General features: G+C 47.4%; 1 protein-coding gene across 2 annotated transcripts in view; it reads left to right on the top strand.

Moving 5' to 3' along the window:
• micu1 (mitochondrial calcium uptake 1) overlaps positions 1-17,052 on the top strand; it is a 68,566-nt gene that overhangs the window by 43,325 nt on the left and 8,189 nt on the right. For both annotated transcript variants that reach the window (XM_079512645.1, XM_079512644.1), the window contains exons 6-9: positions 6,295-6,409; positions 7,773-7,855; positions 9,232-9,432; positions 12,807-12,944. In XM_079512645.1, coding sequence (XP_079368771.1) covers positions 6,295-6,409; positions 7,773-7,855; positions 9,232-9,432; positions 12,807-12,944 — 537 coding nt within the window. The remainder of the gene's footprint in view (positions 1-6,294; positions 6,410-7,772; positions 7,856-9,231; positions 9,433-12,806; positions 12,945-17,052) is intronic.

Genomic DNA, 17,052 nt, shown 5'->3' with positions numbered 1-17,052 from the left:
GTGCAGCCTCTCCCTCGCTGTGCAGCCTCTCCCTCGTCCCTCGCTGTGCAGCCTCTCCCTCGCTGTGCAGCCTCTCCCTCGTCCCTCGCTGTGCAGCCTCTCCCTCGTCCCTCGCTGTGCAGCCTCTCCCCCGTCCCTCGCTGTGCAGCCTCTCCCTCGTCCCTCGCTGTGCAGCCTCTCCCCCGTCCCTCGCTGTGCAGCCTCTCCCTCGTCCCTCGCTGTGCAGCCTCTCCCTCGTCCCTCGCTGTGCAGCCTCTCCCTCGTCCCTCGCTGTGCAGCCTCTCCCTCGTCCCTCGCTGTGCAGCCTCTCCCTCGTCCCTCGCTGTGCAGCCTCTCCCTCGTCCCTCGCTGTGCAGCCTCTCCCTCGTCCCTCGCTGTGCAGCCTCTCCCTCGCTGTGCAGCCTCTCCCTCGTCCCTCGCTGTGCAGCCTCTCCCTCGTCCCTCGCTGTGCAGCCTCTCCCTCGCTGTGCAGCCTCTCCCTCGTCCCTCGCTGTGCAGCCTCTCCCTCGTCCCTGGCTGTGCAGCCTCTCCCTCGTCCCTGGCTGTGCAGCCTCTCCCTCGTCCCTCGCTGTGCAGCCTCTCCCTCGTCCCTGGCTGTGCAGCCTCTCCCTCGTCCCTGGCTGTGCAGCCTCTCCCTCGTCCCTGGCTGTGCAGCCTCTCCCTCGTTTCTGCAGCTGCAGCAGTGTTGGAGGACGGGGGGGGAAGCAGATCTAATCATTCACAAAACACTGCAGTCTGTACAGTGGCATTAATGTGGGCCATGAGGACCAACATGCCACTGGATCCCAGGCCAGCCGCCAGGCCCCACACACACACACACACACACACACACACACACACACACGCGCACACATGCACACACGTGTGGTAGGGTTTTCACAATTGTATACATAAAGAGCAGGAGTGTGTTTGACAGTTGGCTTGCGTGTTTAATATGGTTATTTTGGCAGTTCTTTTGACGCCCGCATTGAAAAGGATTGGTCTATTATGTGTTGAATGAACCAGTATCTCATTCAAAGTGGCTTGAACAGATGTCTGTTTTCCGTCGTAATGCCACAGAGACAATGCTGGATCATCATTGACATTTATATCTCTTCGCCATCATCTGCGGAATGATTGAACCCATTCAAGCAACAATATACAGATATAAAATCATTCGGTTTCTCCTTGGCAGCTCAAATTATTTTCCAAACCCAATTTTCTAATGTTATCCTGAACCTAGTGATGCAATATTTTCACCCAAGGTGCAATCGTGCATCCTAAATAGCCTTTTTATGTAGCCCGACTTTATAACTTTAAAATGGAATGCGTGAAAACTGTTTACTGAACTATAGCCATGATATGAGCAGAGAGTTGACATGCAAGCTGCTAGTTATGCTTAGCATCCATCATGAGTCCACTCCTAACCTTCTGGGCACGATGAACTTGATTGTGGGACTGCTACAGGGCTGATCTCTAGTCTAATACATTAGGAAGCTGACCATACCCTTAACTGAGCAAGTGTGAATGTGTGTGTATGAGACCGCTAAATGTGACTGGCTGCCCAGCCCCCAGCCCTGTCACAGCTCTGCGTTTCTGCATCAGCTCCCAGAGGACTCATGGCTGGGCAGTGTGTCATTCGGAGTCAAGCTTGCTGAACTTGGCCATGGCGTGACTGACGCATCCAGACACAGCCTACATACAAAGTAGACTTCTCAAATGTCAGAAGCACCGACACAGAAGACACGCAGACCGGTCGACTGAAGTTCAGAGTACGTTGAATGTTTGGTACAACCGAGAGCGGAGAAGTTGGGGATCCTTTTGGATAATTGTGTTTTAGAAGTACCACCGTTGACAAATCAAATGCTTTATCTGTTAACCAAGCCTGTGTGCTGACCCTGAGACAGAAACGGTCCATGCATCAGAATTATAATTGTGTTTCGGAGCAAAGTTTGTGTTGCGTTTACAACAAATACAACACAAATGTACAACTAAAAACAACAAAAGTTCTCCCATGGGCTCCTCGTCCAAGAGAGAACAGATTCGAAGGGGGGTCGGGGGGGGGGGGGGGGGGTCGGGGGTCGGGGGGCCTCCAAGCCATCACCAGTCATGTAGAACTAGGGAGGATAATGCCCCTGAGCTTCACACACTCCCAGTCGAACGGGCTACGGAGCCTAAAGGAAACCTAAAGCTGTGTGTGTGTGTGTGTGTGTGTGTGTGTGTGTGTGTGTGTGTGTGTGTGTGTGTGTGTGTGTGTGTGTGTGTGTGTGTGTGTGTGTGTGTGTGTGTGTGTGTGTGTGTGTGTGTGTGAGAGAGAGATATCATGCGTGTGTTAATGTGTCAGAGACGCATGGCAGCACAGGGGATTGTGTGTATGTTTGAGAGAGAGAGATGTTAGCTTTAGCTATTAACCGCCATCCAGAGATGGAATGGCTCCCGTGTAGGATGTTGGACATGTGCTACAAGAGAAGCTGATTATGAAAGGACTATTTGATTGTGCATTAGCTGCGTTTGTGTTTTTTTTTCCCGGCCACCCACACATACTCGCAGTGATGTTTAAAAAAAAATCAATTTGCTCAGTTGATTAGCCTTTTAGCACCAGTATGTAATCGTTAACCACATATGCCATATTCAATAAAACAAAGGGAAAATATATCCAAACTACAAGCTCATAATGTGTCGATGTTGCGTTGGCAGGTTGTACATTTCTTAACCCATTTTGGGCGGGAACCCCTTTTGGTGTTAGCATTATGTTATGCTTTAGCTATTGAGAAATAGCAGATCTACAAGCTCATAGCACGCCACTGAGTGGCGCGCTACGAGCTTGTACAGGTCTGCTATTTTTGAAAAATCGAAGAACGACTGACATAGAAACACAGCTTTTTCAGAAAACTGTCGGGATGTAGAAGACATTTTTAGAATCTGATCTCAGGTCAAAATAGGTTCAAAAAGATTTACACCATTTATTTGTGTGCCTAGAATGACGTCTCCAACATAAAGGACACCAGGGTGAAAGGGGTTGAGGCTGTAGACAGTACTGTATTTGGTTGTACTTGAATGTCACTGAAACTATACCATGGGGCTATATCTGTCCTTGACTATTACACTGAGTGATTATATTCAGTGTGCCTCCATTCCCATCGTACTAATGAGGCTCCATGGTTCCATGTCCCATGTCGTGCGGTCCCATGTCGTGCGGTCCCATGTCGTGCGGGCGGGCTGGTCTTTTTAACCCATTTTGACCTGAGATCAGATTCTACATCCTGACAGTTTTCTGAAAAGGCTATGTTTCTATGTCAGTGGTTCTTCGATTTAAAAAAAATAGCAGACCTATTTTACAAGCTCATAGCGCGCCACCGAGTGGCGCGCTATGAGCTTGTAGATCTGCTATTTTTCAATAGCTAAAGCATAACATAATGCTAACACCAAAAGGGGTTCTCGCCCAAAATGGGTTAAGACCCAGAGAGCTTTGTGTGTGTGTGAGTGGCATCATCACCACAGGGCAACACCACCTACTCTACGTGTCTCTCTTTAGCCTGAGTCATACTTGGTGCTGTCGTGCACCGACAATAGCCGGTCTACAATGTTTGTAGATCGGCTAATTCTTTAGGCTCTTTTTGACAGCCATTTTGCCATTTCTTTCCCTCTCTCTTGCTCAGCCTCCTTCCAATACAAACACACATACACGTGAAAACATGTGCACACCAACTCCTGCAGCAGCTGGCTTTCATCTCTCTGTGTCTCTCTTTCTCGCTCTCTCTCATACTCATATATATATATATATCTCTGCAGTACTACTTTTCCAGTAATAGCCCTCTCTCTCTATAGTACCTTTTCTCTTCCTACCCTGCTCTCTCTGACCCACTCACTCCTCTCCTCATTATGCATAGGGGCCATTAATTATAAATGTTGCTGTAAAACCACATTTTTCTATATTCACGCCAGTAACCTTAATCAAGATCTATGCCAATTGGGGATAGCGATACAGTTCATAAAAGCTATATCACTTGCTTTTAGCAGTCATTTTTATCTCATGCGGAAGGAGTGTGTTCGTGGGAGGGGAAGTAATTTTTACATCTGGTCATAACTTTCTCTTGCGGAGACCACCACTCAATTTCAGTATTCAGCTATGTTTGTCATGCGATGTATATAAATAGGTCCCAGCGCAGATGTCACATTGCGAACTCGCTTTCTAAATTGTCCCCCTCACCCTCCCCATTGCTGGAAAATAAAATACAGTTTACCGTCTGCTTGTCTAAATTGTAACTTAACACCAGTGTACGTAACGGTTCCAATTGACAATATCACTTGGAGAAGCTGAAAGCAGGGACTGTGATTGTAGTTTTACACATGCGGTTAGAATGCAGTAGCTCTTTTTAAAAGCTCATTCTGTGAGGCGGTTCCCCAGTCGTTGTCAATGGAGCAGCTTCAGGTGGTAGCCTTGCATCTCAGGAACAGCACAGTGTTGTGATCGTCTGTCTGTCCTGTCGTCTATAGCATAAGCAGCGAGCTCCCCATGTACACAAATGTACGAATGATGAATTACCGTACACACACATGAATGACATAATGTGAATTCTGAAATTGAGCAGTGCTCTCCTGAAATCTTATGTTGGGGGGTGGAAAATAAATAAACGTTTTTCTCCATGTGCATGCATATGTGTGTTAATCCAGCTTTTGAGAGTGTACGAAAAGAGTACGACGTGGGTTCGTTTGGTTACGTTCGTGCACTCTCAAAGTTGGTATTAACAGGAGGATGTTCTAGTGTGAGGTGACGTGAAAGCACATATGGTGCCTTTGTGTTGCCCAAGGCCTCTCCTCTCTGCTAGAGAAAGGCCTCTCCTCTCTGCTAGAGAAAGGCCTCTCCTCTCTGCTAGAGAAAGGCCTCTCCTCTCTGCTAGAGAAAGGCCTCTCCTCTCTGCTAGAGAAAGGCCTCTCCTCTCTGCTAGAGAAAGGCCTCTCCTCTCTGCTAGAGAAAGGCCTCTCCTCTCTGCTAGAGAAAGGCCTCTCCTCTCTGCTAGAGAAAGGCCTCTCGTCTCTGCTAGAGAAAGCAGAGCTGTAGAGCTACTCTTTAACGTTTGTCTCTGCTCCTCCTTCCTCCTCCTGAACCGGACCTCTTACAGACGGAGGTAACTCCACGTGGGCCCGTACAGCCCCCTCCAGTCCCGTACCCCTCAGGCATGCTCTGTCTGTCCTCTTCTCTTCTCTTCTCTCTCTCTGTGTGTGTGTGTACTGTGTGTGTGTGTGTGTGTGTGTGTACAGTGTGTGTGTTTTGGTAGAACCACCTCCCCAGTATAGCTGGGATCTGCGTTTACCACGTGTGTGTGTGTGTGTGTCACTGTCGTGCTCATGTGGATTAAAACAAACCTTTCATGCAATGCTGTAACTATACACATGCTAACAAGGAGTGTGTGTGTGTGTGTGTGTGTGTGTGTGTGTGTGTGTGTGTGTGTGTGTGTGTGTGTGTGTGTGTGTGTGTGTGTGTGTGTGTGTGTGTGTGTGTGTGTGTGTGTGTGTGTGTGTGTGTGTGTGTGTGTGTGTGTGTGTGTGTGTGTGCGTGCGTGCGTGCGTGAAAGCTGGAGAGTGTGTGGCAGCGAAAGAAAGGTCACTTTCGTTGTTTTAAGGATTAATACATTTCCGGGTTGTGTTTCCACATCTAGTTAATCAATAGTCTCTGTGTTTGTGCCACAGTGTTTCTTTCTTGGTGTTGTCTCGCTCTCTCTGTGTCGATTTCCACACTGTGAGTACAGCCACTGTTGATAATGTTCCGGGACACACTATACTAATAGACTAGCATCCCGCAGCGCTGCCCTCTCTGCCTGTTCGGCTTCATGTGTATGCACAGCACTTGCATGACAGTTCTTGGTATGATCCGACTTCCCCTGGCCTGTTGTTACCTTCCTTAACCATATATTTACAACGGTCGTGTTTTTGTGTTTGTGTCTGTGTACTTTTTTTGCGTGTCTGAGCTCAGCCACGTGGGTCTCCTCTAAAAACCACTTCAGCTCCCTATCCCGTACGCTTTGTCGTACGTACGACGGACAGCGAACATAGCAGATCTACGAGCTCACAACTTGTTATGACTCGTTGTGTCAGCTTGTTTTATTAAACGTTTTTGACAGATTGTAAGTGGTTTCAATGAGCCTCAGACACACACGGAGACACACACAGACACAGACACACACACAGGAACCTGTCATCCTTCCATGGGTCCATTTTAGACGCTGTAGGGAGCCCTGCATCGTCCCACGCTGTGGGTTCTAACACAACTCTCTCTCTCTCTTCTTGTCGGGTCCCCTCCTGGCACCCGAGCAGAAGATCGCCCAGGAGAGGGAGAAGTTTGCCGATGAGGACAGTATCTTCTTTACACTGGGAGAATGCGGCCTCATCTCCTTCTCCGATTACATCTTCCTCACCACCGTGCTCTCCAGTATGTATTCTGATTGAACCCTATGCAACCTCAACCTTCTGAAATAGCCGAGCTTTGGGATCAGCTTGATTGTAAATGTTTAAAAGTATAAAATAGGGCTCCGTCAGAGCTTTGACTATATGTTGCAAATAGAATTTTTTTTTCCTGTTCATTATTTTATAGTTTAGGTTTCTTATTTATTTATTTTGCATTCGTTTACATTTTCTCCAAAGAACATTGCCGAACTTACCTGAATAAGTGAGTCAATTATAAATCATGGCCGTTTTTTAAATTTGTTCCACAAATCAATCTTTTCTCCGGGGATTTATTGTTGGCTACCCTGCTACACTTTTCAAATCAATCCGCCCACACTTAGGAAAATCATTCAAATGCATGACCTAACTTTGACCCAAAATTACCTTGCAATGACATTTAGCGTGTTGGATTATCTAGCTCGAGCAAGTTTTCCGGTCTCTGCAAATTGATTTTCATTCTGAAATGAATGGAATCCACTGATGGCGGCCTCGAAAATCAACCAAACCACAGCATGCGTTGGGAAACGGTTTGCAGTAATCAATGGGGTAAACACGTCAGACCTCTGCTGGTATAGGGTCCATTAAATACTGTCAGGATTGCTTGTTTGTCCCGTATATGCTTTGTGTTTTTGTTTCCCTGCTTTGCCAGCTTAAAAAAAACCCAAAAGAAAAGAAACAAGCACATCCCTGGGGATTTCACTGTTCATTCTGCTTTACAAATGTCTGATATAATAATGCTAGCTAGGCCAGAATGATCGTCCGGCTCAGTGGAGTGTAAATCACTGTCAGGTGTTACAACTGATAACGGTTTGTCTGGCAAGTTATCTACACTAGTTATCTTGTTTCACTGAAAGAGTGTTACTTTGTTTTATCTATAACTGATCTACGGCTATGTTGATGTACAGGATGTACTTGCCTTGAGACTGGCATTCTATTATGAATGTGTCGACAGTCACAGACTAATGGCAGTGGGGCTCTAGGTCCCCTCTTTTCTAAAAGGCCAGTAAACTTTTATTCCCAGCTTGACTTAACCATTCATCGTTATCAAATAAAATAAACGGTTGCCGGCGCGTTGGTATGAGATTGTCACTGAGAGATTCTCAAGGACAAGTCGTTCATTAGCACACAGGCAGGACACTCAGTCCATTTAACACTCCATCCAAAAAATATCTCATTTTTCTTGACGTGATACACGTGTGCACGCACGCACGCACGCACGCACGCACGCACGCACGCACGCACGCACGCACGCACGCACGCGCTGTGTCCCTGACGTTCTGTATGTGTGTCTCCTGTGGTGTCTGTGTGTGTCTCCTGTGGTGTCTGTGTGTGTCTCCTGTGGTGTCTAGCTCCCCAGAGGAACTTTGAGATTGCCTTCAAGATGTTTGATTTGAACGGCGATGGAGATGTGGATCTGGAGGAGTTTGAGCAGGTTAGGCTTCAGCAGCACACCCTTGAAAAATACAATTCAGATATACGTACCACATCGGCACGCCTTATCATTACAATGGAATATACCACTATATCCACATCCAGATTCTATTGGCCGTGCACCCCCTGTTACCTCCTGACCTAGCTGACGCACCCCCCCAACGCCAAGTATCGTTGTATTTGGCTGAACATTATACATTTTAAATATGATTATGGAAAACAATCACAGAATGTCACTGCACTGAGAGACTGCAGCTCCTGTATGCTCCCGTGGCTGCTCTATACTACATCTTACAACAGTGTTTTACCAGATTTTGCCGTTTGTGCTGCTAAATAACACCATAAAACTACCCTTTTCATGTCACGCACCCCCTAGAAGGCGTTCGCGCACCACAAGGGGTGCGCGCACCACAAGGGGTGCGTGCACCACAAGGGGTGCACGCACCACAAGGGGTGCACGCACCACAAGGGGTGCACGCACCACAAGGGGTGCACGCACCACAGTCTGGGAACCCCTGTGAAAATGACAATAAGCCATATTACACAAAGAGGCAATAAGGATAAGCGCTGTCCTGATGTACTCTACTAGCACAAGACCAGAGTAAGAAGAAGAGCAACGCTATTGTATTACAGACTAACAACTCTCTGCCATTAGGTCTGATGGGCGTCTCAGTATCACTACAGCATTACCACTGCTCCCATTATCGCTTTTGTAGGGGTGTTTTTTCAAATGTCACTCAGACCTCGTCAAAGAGGCTCTTATGTGAGCGTCTTCCTTCACTAATAGACTTGTTTAACCCATTCTGGGCGGGAACCCCTTTTGGTGTTAGCATTATGTTATGCTTTAGCTATTGAAAAATAGCAGATCTACAAGCTCATAGCGCGCCACCGAGTGGCGCGCTACGAGCTTGTAGGTCTGCTATTTTTGAAAAACCAAAGAACCACTGACATAGAAACATAGCTTTTTCAGAAAACTGTCAGGATGTAGAAGACATTTTTAGAATGTCAAAATGGGTTAAAATGGGGGTGGCAACTGAATAAATTGTACTAGCTCATCACCTTTACTTGGGACATCCTCTTTTATTTTTATTTATTTTTCCGTTCCTAAGGGACTTCAATTCACTATACATACAGTTGTTAACACAGGCGCTCAGATGACTGAGACTATGGATTTGAATCCGCCACCTTGGCTGGGCATTCCAACTGAACTGTTAGCATTATCACCTTATCACTGCTAGGAGTTAGCAGTGACTGAAATACACAAGGAATCCAGTATTAGCATAATTACTAAGTGGAAAGAATGGAAATAGAAGAAATGTGTTAATATAAAGGTATTTTTTTCTTTGTTGAATATCATCATGTCTTCATGCTCTCCAGGTACAGAGCATCATCCGCTCTCAGACCAGTATGGGCATGCGACACAGAGACCGCTCCACCACGGGGAACACCCTGAAGACGGCTGGTTGTAGCTCCGCACTCACCACCTATTTCTTTGGAGCCGACCTTAAGGGCAAGCTCACCATCGGCAGCTTCCTGGAGTTCCAGAGGAAACTACAGCAAGACGTGCTCAAACTAGAGGTTTGATTTTATTCCTCCTGTCAACCTATTCTCATGTTGTTCTCGTACAGCAGTTTTTGCCAGGTGTGCTAAGAGTTGTGTCGCAGTAATCCTGGTCTCTAAACTGCCTCCCCCTGGCCAGCTGGGGCGCCTGATGGAGGGGAAAGGAACTGGTTGGAATAACGTGTTCCTTCCACGTGCTACGTCCAACCAGGGAAACTCCCCCCTGTCAGGTGTAAAAGGAGCAACTTGGACACTCAGGCATGAAGGAAGCCTGAGTTCCAAGTCCGTTGCTCTCCCCAGGTTGGCGGTGGGTGTGTAGAGCCCAGGATCACATTAGATAATTGACACGGGGGTGAAAAATGGGTTACAAAATCGTGGGATAAAAGAAAAAAAAAAGAAAAAAAGAGTTGTGTCGCCAAAAAAGAACCGTGGGCAGTCATGACCACGACTAACGAAAGGAGACAAAGGAATGCTGCGTTCACATTGGACATGGATGCGCTGCAAACTGCTGCTATAATCATACACTAGATGCCCACAATATCACCGAACATCAGGGGCAGGATGTGGAGCTGTGCAATGCTACTTGGGCAGTTATGAACGGTCCAATCGATTTAACATGCGTTGCCAAAAGCAAATTGACTGGGGCACCCGTCGCCTTGCAGCAATTCATGCCACTTCTATGTCCAGTGAGTGAACCCAGCGTAACGGGTGAAGAAAGCTGAATAACTAGTAAGGTGTCTGTGCAGAAGAGCTTGTGAGGGTATATTACTGAATAACTAGTAAGGTGTCTGTGCAGAAGAGCTTGTGAGGGTATATTACTGCATGTCTCTAGTATGGTGTCTGTGCAGAAGAGCTTGTGAGGGTATATTACTGCATGTCTCTAGTATGGTGTCTGTGCAGAAGAGCTTGTGAGGGGTATATTACTGTATGTCTGGGCTTTGAAAGTTGACTTATACTCCCTTTTCCTTCCCCCTCCCACCTCAGCACCCCTTGCATGTCTTCCCTCCACCGTAACAAGTGCTGATTGCTGTGTGTGGAGCACACCATGTGGTTCCTCTTATTAATTAGCGTGACCGCTAGTTCTGCCGACATGCCATCCGAAGCGACTTCTCTCTGCCAGAGACCTGCCGTGTCGTTAATGCTCTGCTGCTTCAAGGAGTCAAATGATAAAACAGCAGTTAACACTGGACCATCCTCATCTTTAAGACTCTGTGTCAATGCCTCTATCTCTATCTCCCCCTCCCTCCCTCCCTCCCTCTCTATCTCCCCCTCCCTCCCTCCCTCCCTCTCTATCTCCCCCTCCCTCCCTCCCTCAATCCCTCCCTCCCTCCCTCTCTTTCCCCCTACCTCCCTCCCTCTCTATCTCCCCCTACCTCCCTCCCTCTCTATCTCCCCCTCCCTCTCTATCTCCCCCTCCCTCCCTCCCTCCCTCCCTCTCTATCTCCCCCTACCTCCCTCCCTCTCTATCTCCCCCTCCCTCTCTATCTCCCCCTCCCTACCTCCCTCCCTCCCTCCCTCTCTATCTCCCCCTCCCTCCCTCTACTCTCTCCCTCTAATTGCTGATGCTGCATCACTGCTTGGGCTTTAATTCAGCACCTAAAATAAATCTTCTTCATGGCCGGATGGCCTCCAGTTGCTTATGTTCCTACTCGTTTTCTCTCTCGTGCTTGATTTACGCTCTGTTGAACACGGGCCAGAAATACCTGATCTACAAGCTAGTTTCCGTTAACTATCATAATCTTGGATGCAACGTGTATTTTATTTATGCTTTTTTCGGCACGCGATACCGTCGTACAACAAAGTATAAATCTGGCCTCACTGTCTGACTCACTTCTGTATTTCCTATATATTCACACATTTAGTGTAAAATGTGATTCAAATTCAAATTCACATGCGTAAAAAGGGCAGAACTTTTTGATGGAGAGGGCGTGAAATGGGAGAATCGGAGCAACCAGAGGGTATGTTCGTGGTTCTTTCTTTATGAGCCTACCCGAGCGTGTCCGTCCATGCACAGTGAAGTGGAAAAGCCGCGCTGCAGTCGTTTAATCACCCATTCGACTCACCAAGACGGACTTCCATGTGTGCAGGAACGCGTCGGGGGGGACCGGGGGGGGGGACCGGGGCAGCCCCGGCAACACTCTCCCAAGTCATTCCCTTTGCAGGCTTTTATTTTGGCCTTGTCATGCCTTCGTGAAACCGCCGCTGTCAGAAGTGTGTTGGAATTAGCATTTTGAAAGCTGGCTGCGGGCGAGGGGAGGGGGCAGCCTGAGCAGGAGCCCCCCTCGGCTGTCAAGTGGCCCACAGATGTAAATCAGCCGTATTGACCTGACGCGGCCAGGCCCCACTGTTGCTACCCATGCTCCATTGGAACGCTATAAAAATGCACATGCAGAATTAATGTCGCCGCGCCGCCAACCCCCAGGCGTGATTCAACTTGAAGGCTGACACCAGTATTTACTGTTTCATCTCTCTCTCTATTCCGTCCCCTCCTCCCTTCATCCTTTGCAACTGTGCCCGGCACGCAATCTTTAACCCATTCAGGCCTGACGTCGAAATTTAAAAAAAATAGTTTTCTAAATCATGACAATTTTCGGAAAGATTTGAGGCACATTTTAACGATTTTTCAAAAATAGCAGACCTACAAGTTCATAGCGCGCCACTCGGTGGCGCGCTATGAGCTTGTAGATCTGCTATTTTTCAATAGCTAAATTATAACAATGTTTAAAACACCAAAACGGGTTCCCGCCCCAAAATGGGTTAATGGTTAATGTGGTTAAACGCTAACGTGACATGGATGCGTTCCAGGTCTCAATGGATTAACCCATTTAGACCTGAGAAATTCTAAAAAAATGTTCTTCGAAATCTTGACAGTTTTCTGAAATACCTATGTTTCTGTATCAGTGGTGCTCAATATGTCATGTCAAGGACCCCAAAAATGATATGTAATCTTTGAATATATATTCTTTCAGAGCGAACGTTTTTAAATCTTTGCTTCTGGGGGGGGGTCCCTGGAACAACATATTTTCAGATGGGGGTCGGCGGCCAATTACAAATAATTCTAGGGGTCCTTGACATGAAATAGTTTGAGAACCACTGACATAGAAACATGGGTATTTCAGAAAACTGTCGACGTCAAAAAACCTATTATCGGGATGTCATTATAGGCTAAAATATGTTTAGAAAGTTTTAAAGTTCAGAATGTTCAGAAATAGCCGGCAAAATGTTCATAAAACGTTGCTTTTCTTGTTTTGTTTTTTACAAATTATCGGTAATAATCAGTGGTCTAGGTCCTAGACCACTGATTATTACCGCTTATTCTCCAAAATCAGGAATGGACCAAAAAAATCTCCCACGGGTCCGGCTCTAATATCTCTCTCTCCACTCCTCCGTAGTTTGAGAGGAACGACCCCGTGGACGGTCGAATCACAGAGAGGCAGTTTGGAGGCATGCTGCTGGTGTACAGCGGTGTCCAGTCCCGCAAACTCAAACTGATGCAGAAGGGCCTGAAGAAGATGTTCAAGGATGCACAGGTGTGTGTGTGTGTGTGTGTGTGTGTGTGTGTGTGTGTGTGTGTGTGTGTGTGTGTGTGTGTGTGTGTGTGTGTGTGTGTGTGTGTGTGTGTGTGTGTGTGTGTGTGTGTGTGTGTGTGTGTGTGTGTGTGTGTGTGTGTGTGTGTGTGTGTGTGTGTGTGTGTGTGTGTGTGTACTAATGCGTGAAATATAACACTGGTTCTCAACGTGGGGTCCGGGGACCCCCAGGGGTCCTTGAGGGGGGTCCAGGGGGTCCACAGCTAGATGATTTATAGTTAAGAACCGGTAACGGGTCTGTAACGCTGAGAGTGGACAAATAGACACACTCACAGTTTAATGAATACAGGATTTTACAATGTAGATTGTAGAGAAAAGGAAAAACAAGTTCATCAAATGAGGGCCACTGGTTTAATGCATATCAAACAGGGTTGTTGAAATGAAAAACATTGAGAATCACTGAAATATTAACCTGCCAGATACCTGCCAGATGGGGCGGTATTGAGTTCACAATAAGTTCACAATACGTGAAGCAGGCTTCTTCCATCTGGCGGAGTCAGGTCACTGAAATATAGCATTGTGAATGTGGAAGTAGACAAGGGCCTGAGGGATGAGCAATCGGTCATGTGTGTGTGTGTGTGTGTGTGTGTGTGTGTGTGTGTGTGCGCACTTGTGCATGCGCGCACCTGTGTGTAGATGAAAGGAAATCACCGGTGGAGGATGGCAGTGTCAGACTCTGACGACCTGCCCGACGCTCGCCCTCTCTCTCTCTCAGCTCCATCATCCACCGCCTGCATACAAAAGCACCCTGATGCTGATCCCCCACGATCGGGCCTCCGCACTCCACTGTGAATAGTCTTAACCACTCGGCTCAGCTCTGATATTCATCAATTATCCCAGTACTCGGTTCCCGTTTGGGGTGGAATATTGGCAACTGGTAGTGCAAGGTGGTCACGGGGAAACATTTCTACTTTTCCTTTGCTCGTGCCTCTGGTGTGCTGCTCTCCCCCAACCCCCCCCCCCCCCCCTCCCTGTCAGAGACATTGCCACAATGCAGCGAGCAAGAGAAATGGCCTGCTGGGATGCATATGGAAGGCAGGAAGAAAAGCACACACAGCAACACCGGCTCCATTTTGACTCGAGTAAAAATTTACCACGTGAACACAACACTACCGTCCCTATTCTGGGCGCAAAACGGGGAAAATACATTGCATTGGGATCTTGTAAACTGGCTATTTTCCGGTGAAGATGTAGAGGGGAAAAATAGGAGAGAGATGGTATAGACAACCTGGGGAACCCAGTTAACAAAGTATATAGGGGTTCTATATGGCACGTTTTACTATGCAGAGAGAGTGTTTATAAGCTCTCCCTCTTACTCAAGCGGTTGGTGTGACAGGTGGTCTCGGACCGCCGGTGCCCACGTCACGGTAAATGAGCCCTGTCACTTAATTAGCTCTATTCATGTTACACCTCCAGTATGCACATGCCCAAAGGCACTGCAGTAGTCTCTCTCTCTCTTGCTCTCTCTCTCTCTCTCTCTCTCTCTCTCTCTCTCTCTCTCTCTCTCTCTCCCTCTCTCTCTCTCTCTCACCTCCCCAGGATAGCAAGCATGTAATGTGGGGGCTCTGTGATTTGCATATATGTATCACAGATGTCAAACTTGGCTAAGGCCACTGGTTAAATGCCTCAATTAGCAAAAAGAGAAGAAGACGGAGGGGTGGAAACGTATGTGTGTGTGTGTGTATGTATGTATGTATGTATGTATGTATGTATGTATGTATGTATGTATGTATGTATGTATGTATGTATGTATGTATGTATGTATGTATGTATGTATGTATGTATGTATGTATGTATGTATGTATGTATGTATGTATGTATGTATGTATGTATGTATGGTATATACATACATACATACATACATACATACATACATACATATATATATGCAAAATACGATAAGGGTATCGCAACAGGCCCACCTTTGCAGGTACTCGCTTCTGCGCCATCTGTGGGCCAGTTGCATCGCGCTCTCCGTCTCTCCTTCCCTCAAGGCACCGACGGGACTCTGCATGGCAGGGGCGTCCTCCTCCCTGAGCCAAGGCTAGGCTTGAGCGCATACCTCAACTAGACAGGAGTTGGGTGGCTTCAGCAGGTTATCAAATGGGCACCCCCCTTCACTACACACACACACACACACACACACACACACACACACACACACACACACACACACACACACACACACACACACACACACACACACACACACACACACACACACACGTTCTATATATATACTATATTCCTCTCGGGCTACTAGGCAGAGCTGCTGAAGCTCAGGGGAATAGAGACTTGCAGTCAGCATCTCTCTTTCTCATCCTTCCTTTCTCTGCTTGTCGTCTCTTCTTATACGTTTCCCTGTATTGTCTTTCTGCCATACCTGTGAGGTAAATTAAAAGTGGCATTCACTGTACCACCAGCTGCTTTTGAAGCATATGCCACCATCAGTATTGTGACAGTTGGTGGTGTGCGCGTGTGCGTGTGCGTGTGTGTGCTTGTGCGTGTGCGCGCGGCGCTGAGGTAACTTCAGTGGTATTCAGTACTAATGCATGAAAAATGTGTAAATGGTAAAGTGTGTGTGTGTGTGTGTGTTAGAGCAACTGTCTCCTCCGTTCGCGTCTCATTATTTATCTGTGTGTCAGATAGTGCCTCCCAGCTGTTTCCTAAAGCCTAATTTATTTTTTGGCAAATGTCGTATTATCCTCACAGTTTACTTCAGTCGAAATTATGTAAATTTAGTTTACACTTAATTGGGCTCACACTATTGGATACGCTAGGTGATTTTGGGTAGTCGGGGGAGGGGCGTTCCCTGTTCTAGCCTGATGGAGGGTTCTGTTCTAGTCTGATGGAGGGTTATGTTCTAGCCTGATGGAGGGTTCTGTTCTAGTCTGATGGAGGGTTCTGTTCTAGCCTGATGGAGGGTTCTGTTCTAGCCTGATGGAGGGTTCTGTTCTAGCCTGATGGAGGGTTCTGTTCTAGTCTGATGGAGGGTTCTGTTCTAGCCTGATGGAGGGTTCTGTTCTAGCCTGATGGAGGGTTCCCTGTTCTAGCCTGATGGAGGGTTCTGTTCTAGCCTGATGGAGGGTTCTGTTCTAGTCTGATGGAGGGTTCTGTTCTAGTCTGATGGAGGGTTCTGTTCTAGTCTGATGGAGGGTTCTGTTCTAGTCTGATGGAGGGTTCTGTTCTAGTCTGATGGAGGGTTCTGTTCTAGCCTGATGGAGGGTTCTGTTCTAGTCTGATGGAGGGTTCTGTTCTAGCCTGATGGAGGGTTCTGTTCTAGCCTGATGGAGGGTTCCCTGATGGAGGGTTCTGTTCTAGTCTGATGGAGGGTTCTGTTCTAGCCTGGTGGAGGGTTCTGTTCTAGCCTGATGGAGGGTTCTGTTCTAGCCTGATGGAGGGTTCTGTTCTAGTCTGATGGAGGGTTCTGTTCTAGTCTGATGGAGGGTTCTGTTCTAGTCTGATGGAGGGTTCTGTTCTAGCCTGATGGAGGGTTCTGTTCTAGCCTGATGGAGGGTTCCCTGATGGAGGGTTCTGTTCTAGCCTGATGGAGGGTTCTGTTCTAGCCTGATGGAGGGTTCTGTTCTAGCCTGATGGAGGGTTCTGTTCTAGTCTGATGGAGGGTTCTGTTCTAGCCTGATGGAGGGTTCTGTTCTAGTCTGATGGAGGGTTCTGTTCTAGCCTGATGGAGGGTTCTGTTCTAGCCTGATGGAGGGTTCTGTTCTAGCCTGATGGAGGGTTCTGTTCTAGTCTGATGGAGGGTTCTGTTCTAGTCTGATGGAGGGTTCTGTTCTAGCCTGATGGAGGGTTCTGTTCTAGCCTGATGGAGGGTTCTGTTCTAGCCTGATGGAGGGTTCTGTTCTAGTCTGATGGAGGGTTCTAGCCTGATGGAGGGTTCTGTTCTAGTCTGATGGAGGGTTCTGTTCTAGCCTGATGGAGGGTTCCCTGATGGAGGGTTCTGTTCTAGTCTGATGGAGGGTTCTGTTCTAGCCTGATGGAGGGTTCCCTGATGGAGGGTTCTGTTCTAGTCTGATGGAGGGTTCTGTTCTAG

Source organism: Electrona antarctica (assembly GCF_951216825.1).
Source record: "Electrona antarctica genome assembly, chromosome: 10".
Classification (NCBI taxonomy): Eukaryota; Metazoa; Chordata; class Actinopteri; order Myctophiformes; family Myctophidae; genus Electrona; species Electrona antarctica.
Note: the sequence above shows the minus strand (reverse complement) of the source record. Positions and strands in the feature narration are given on the sequence as shown.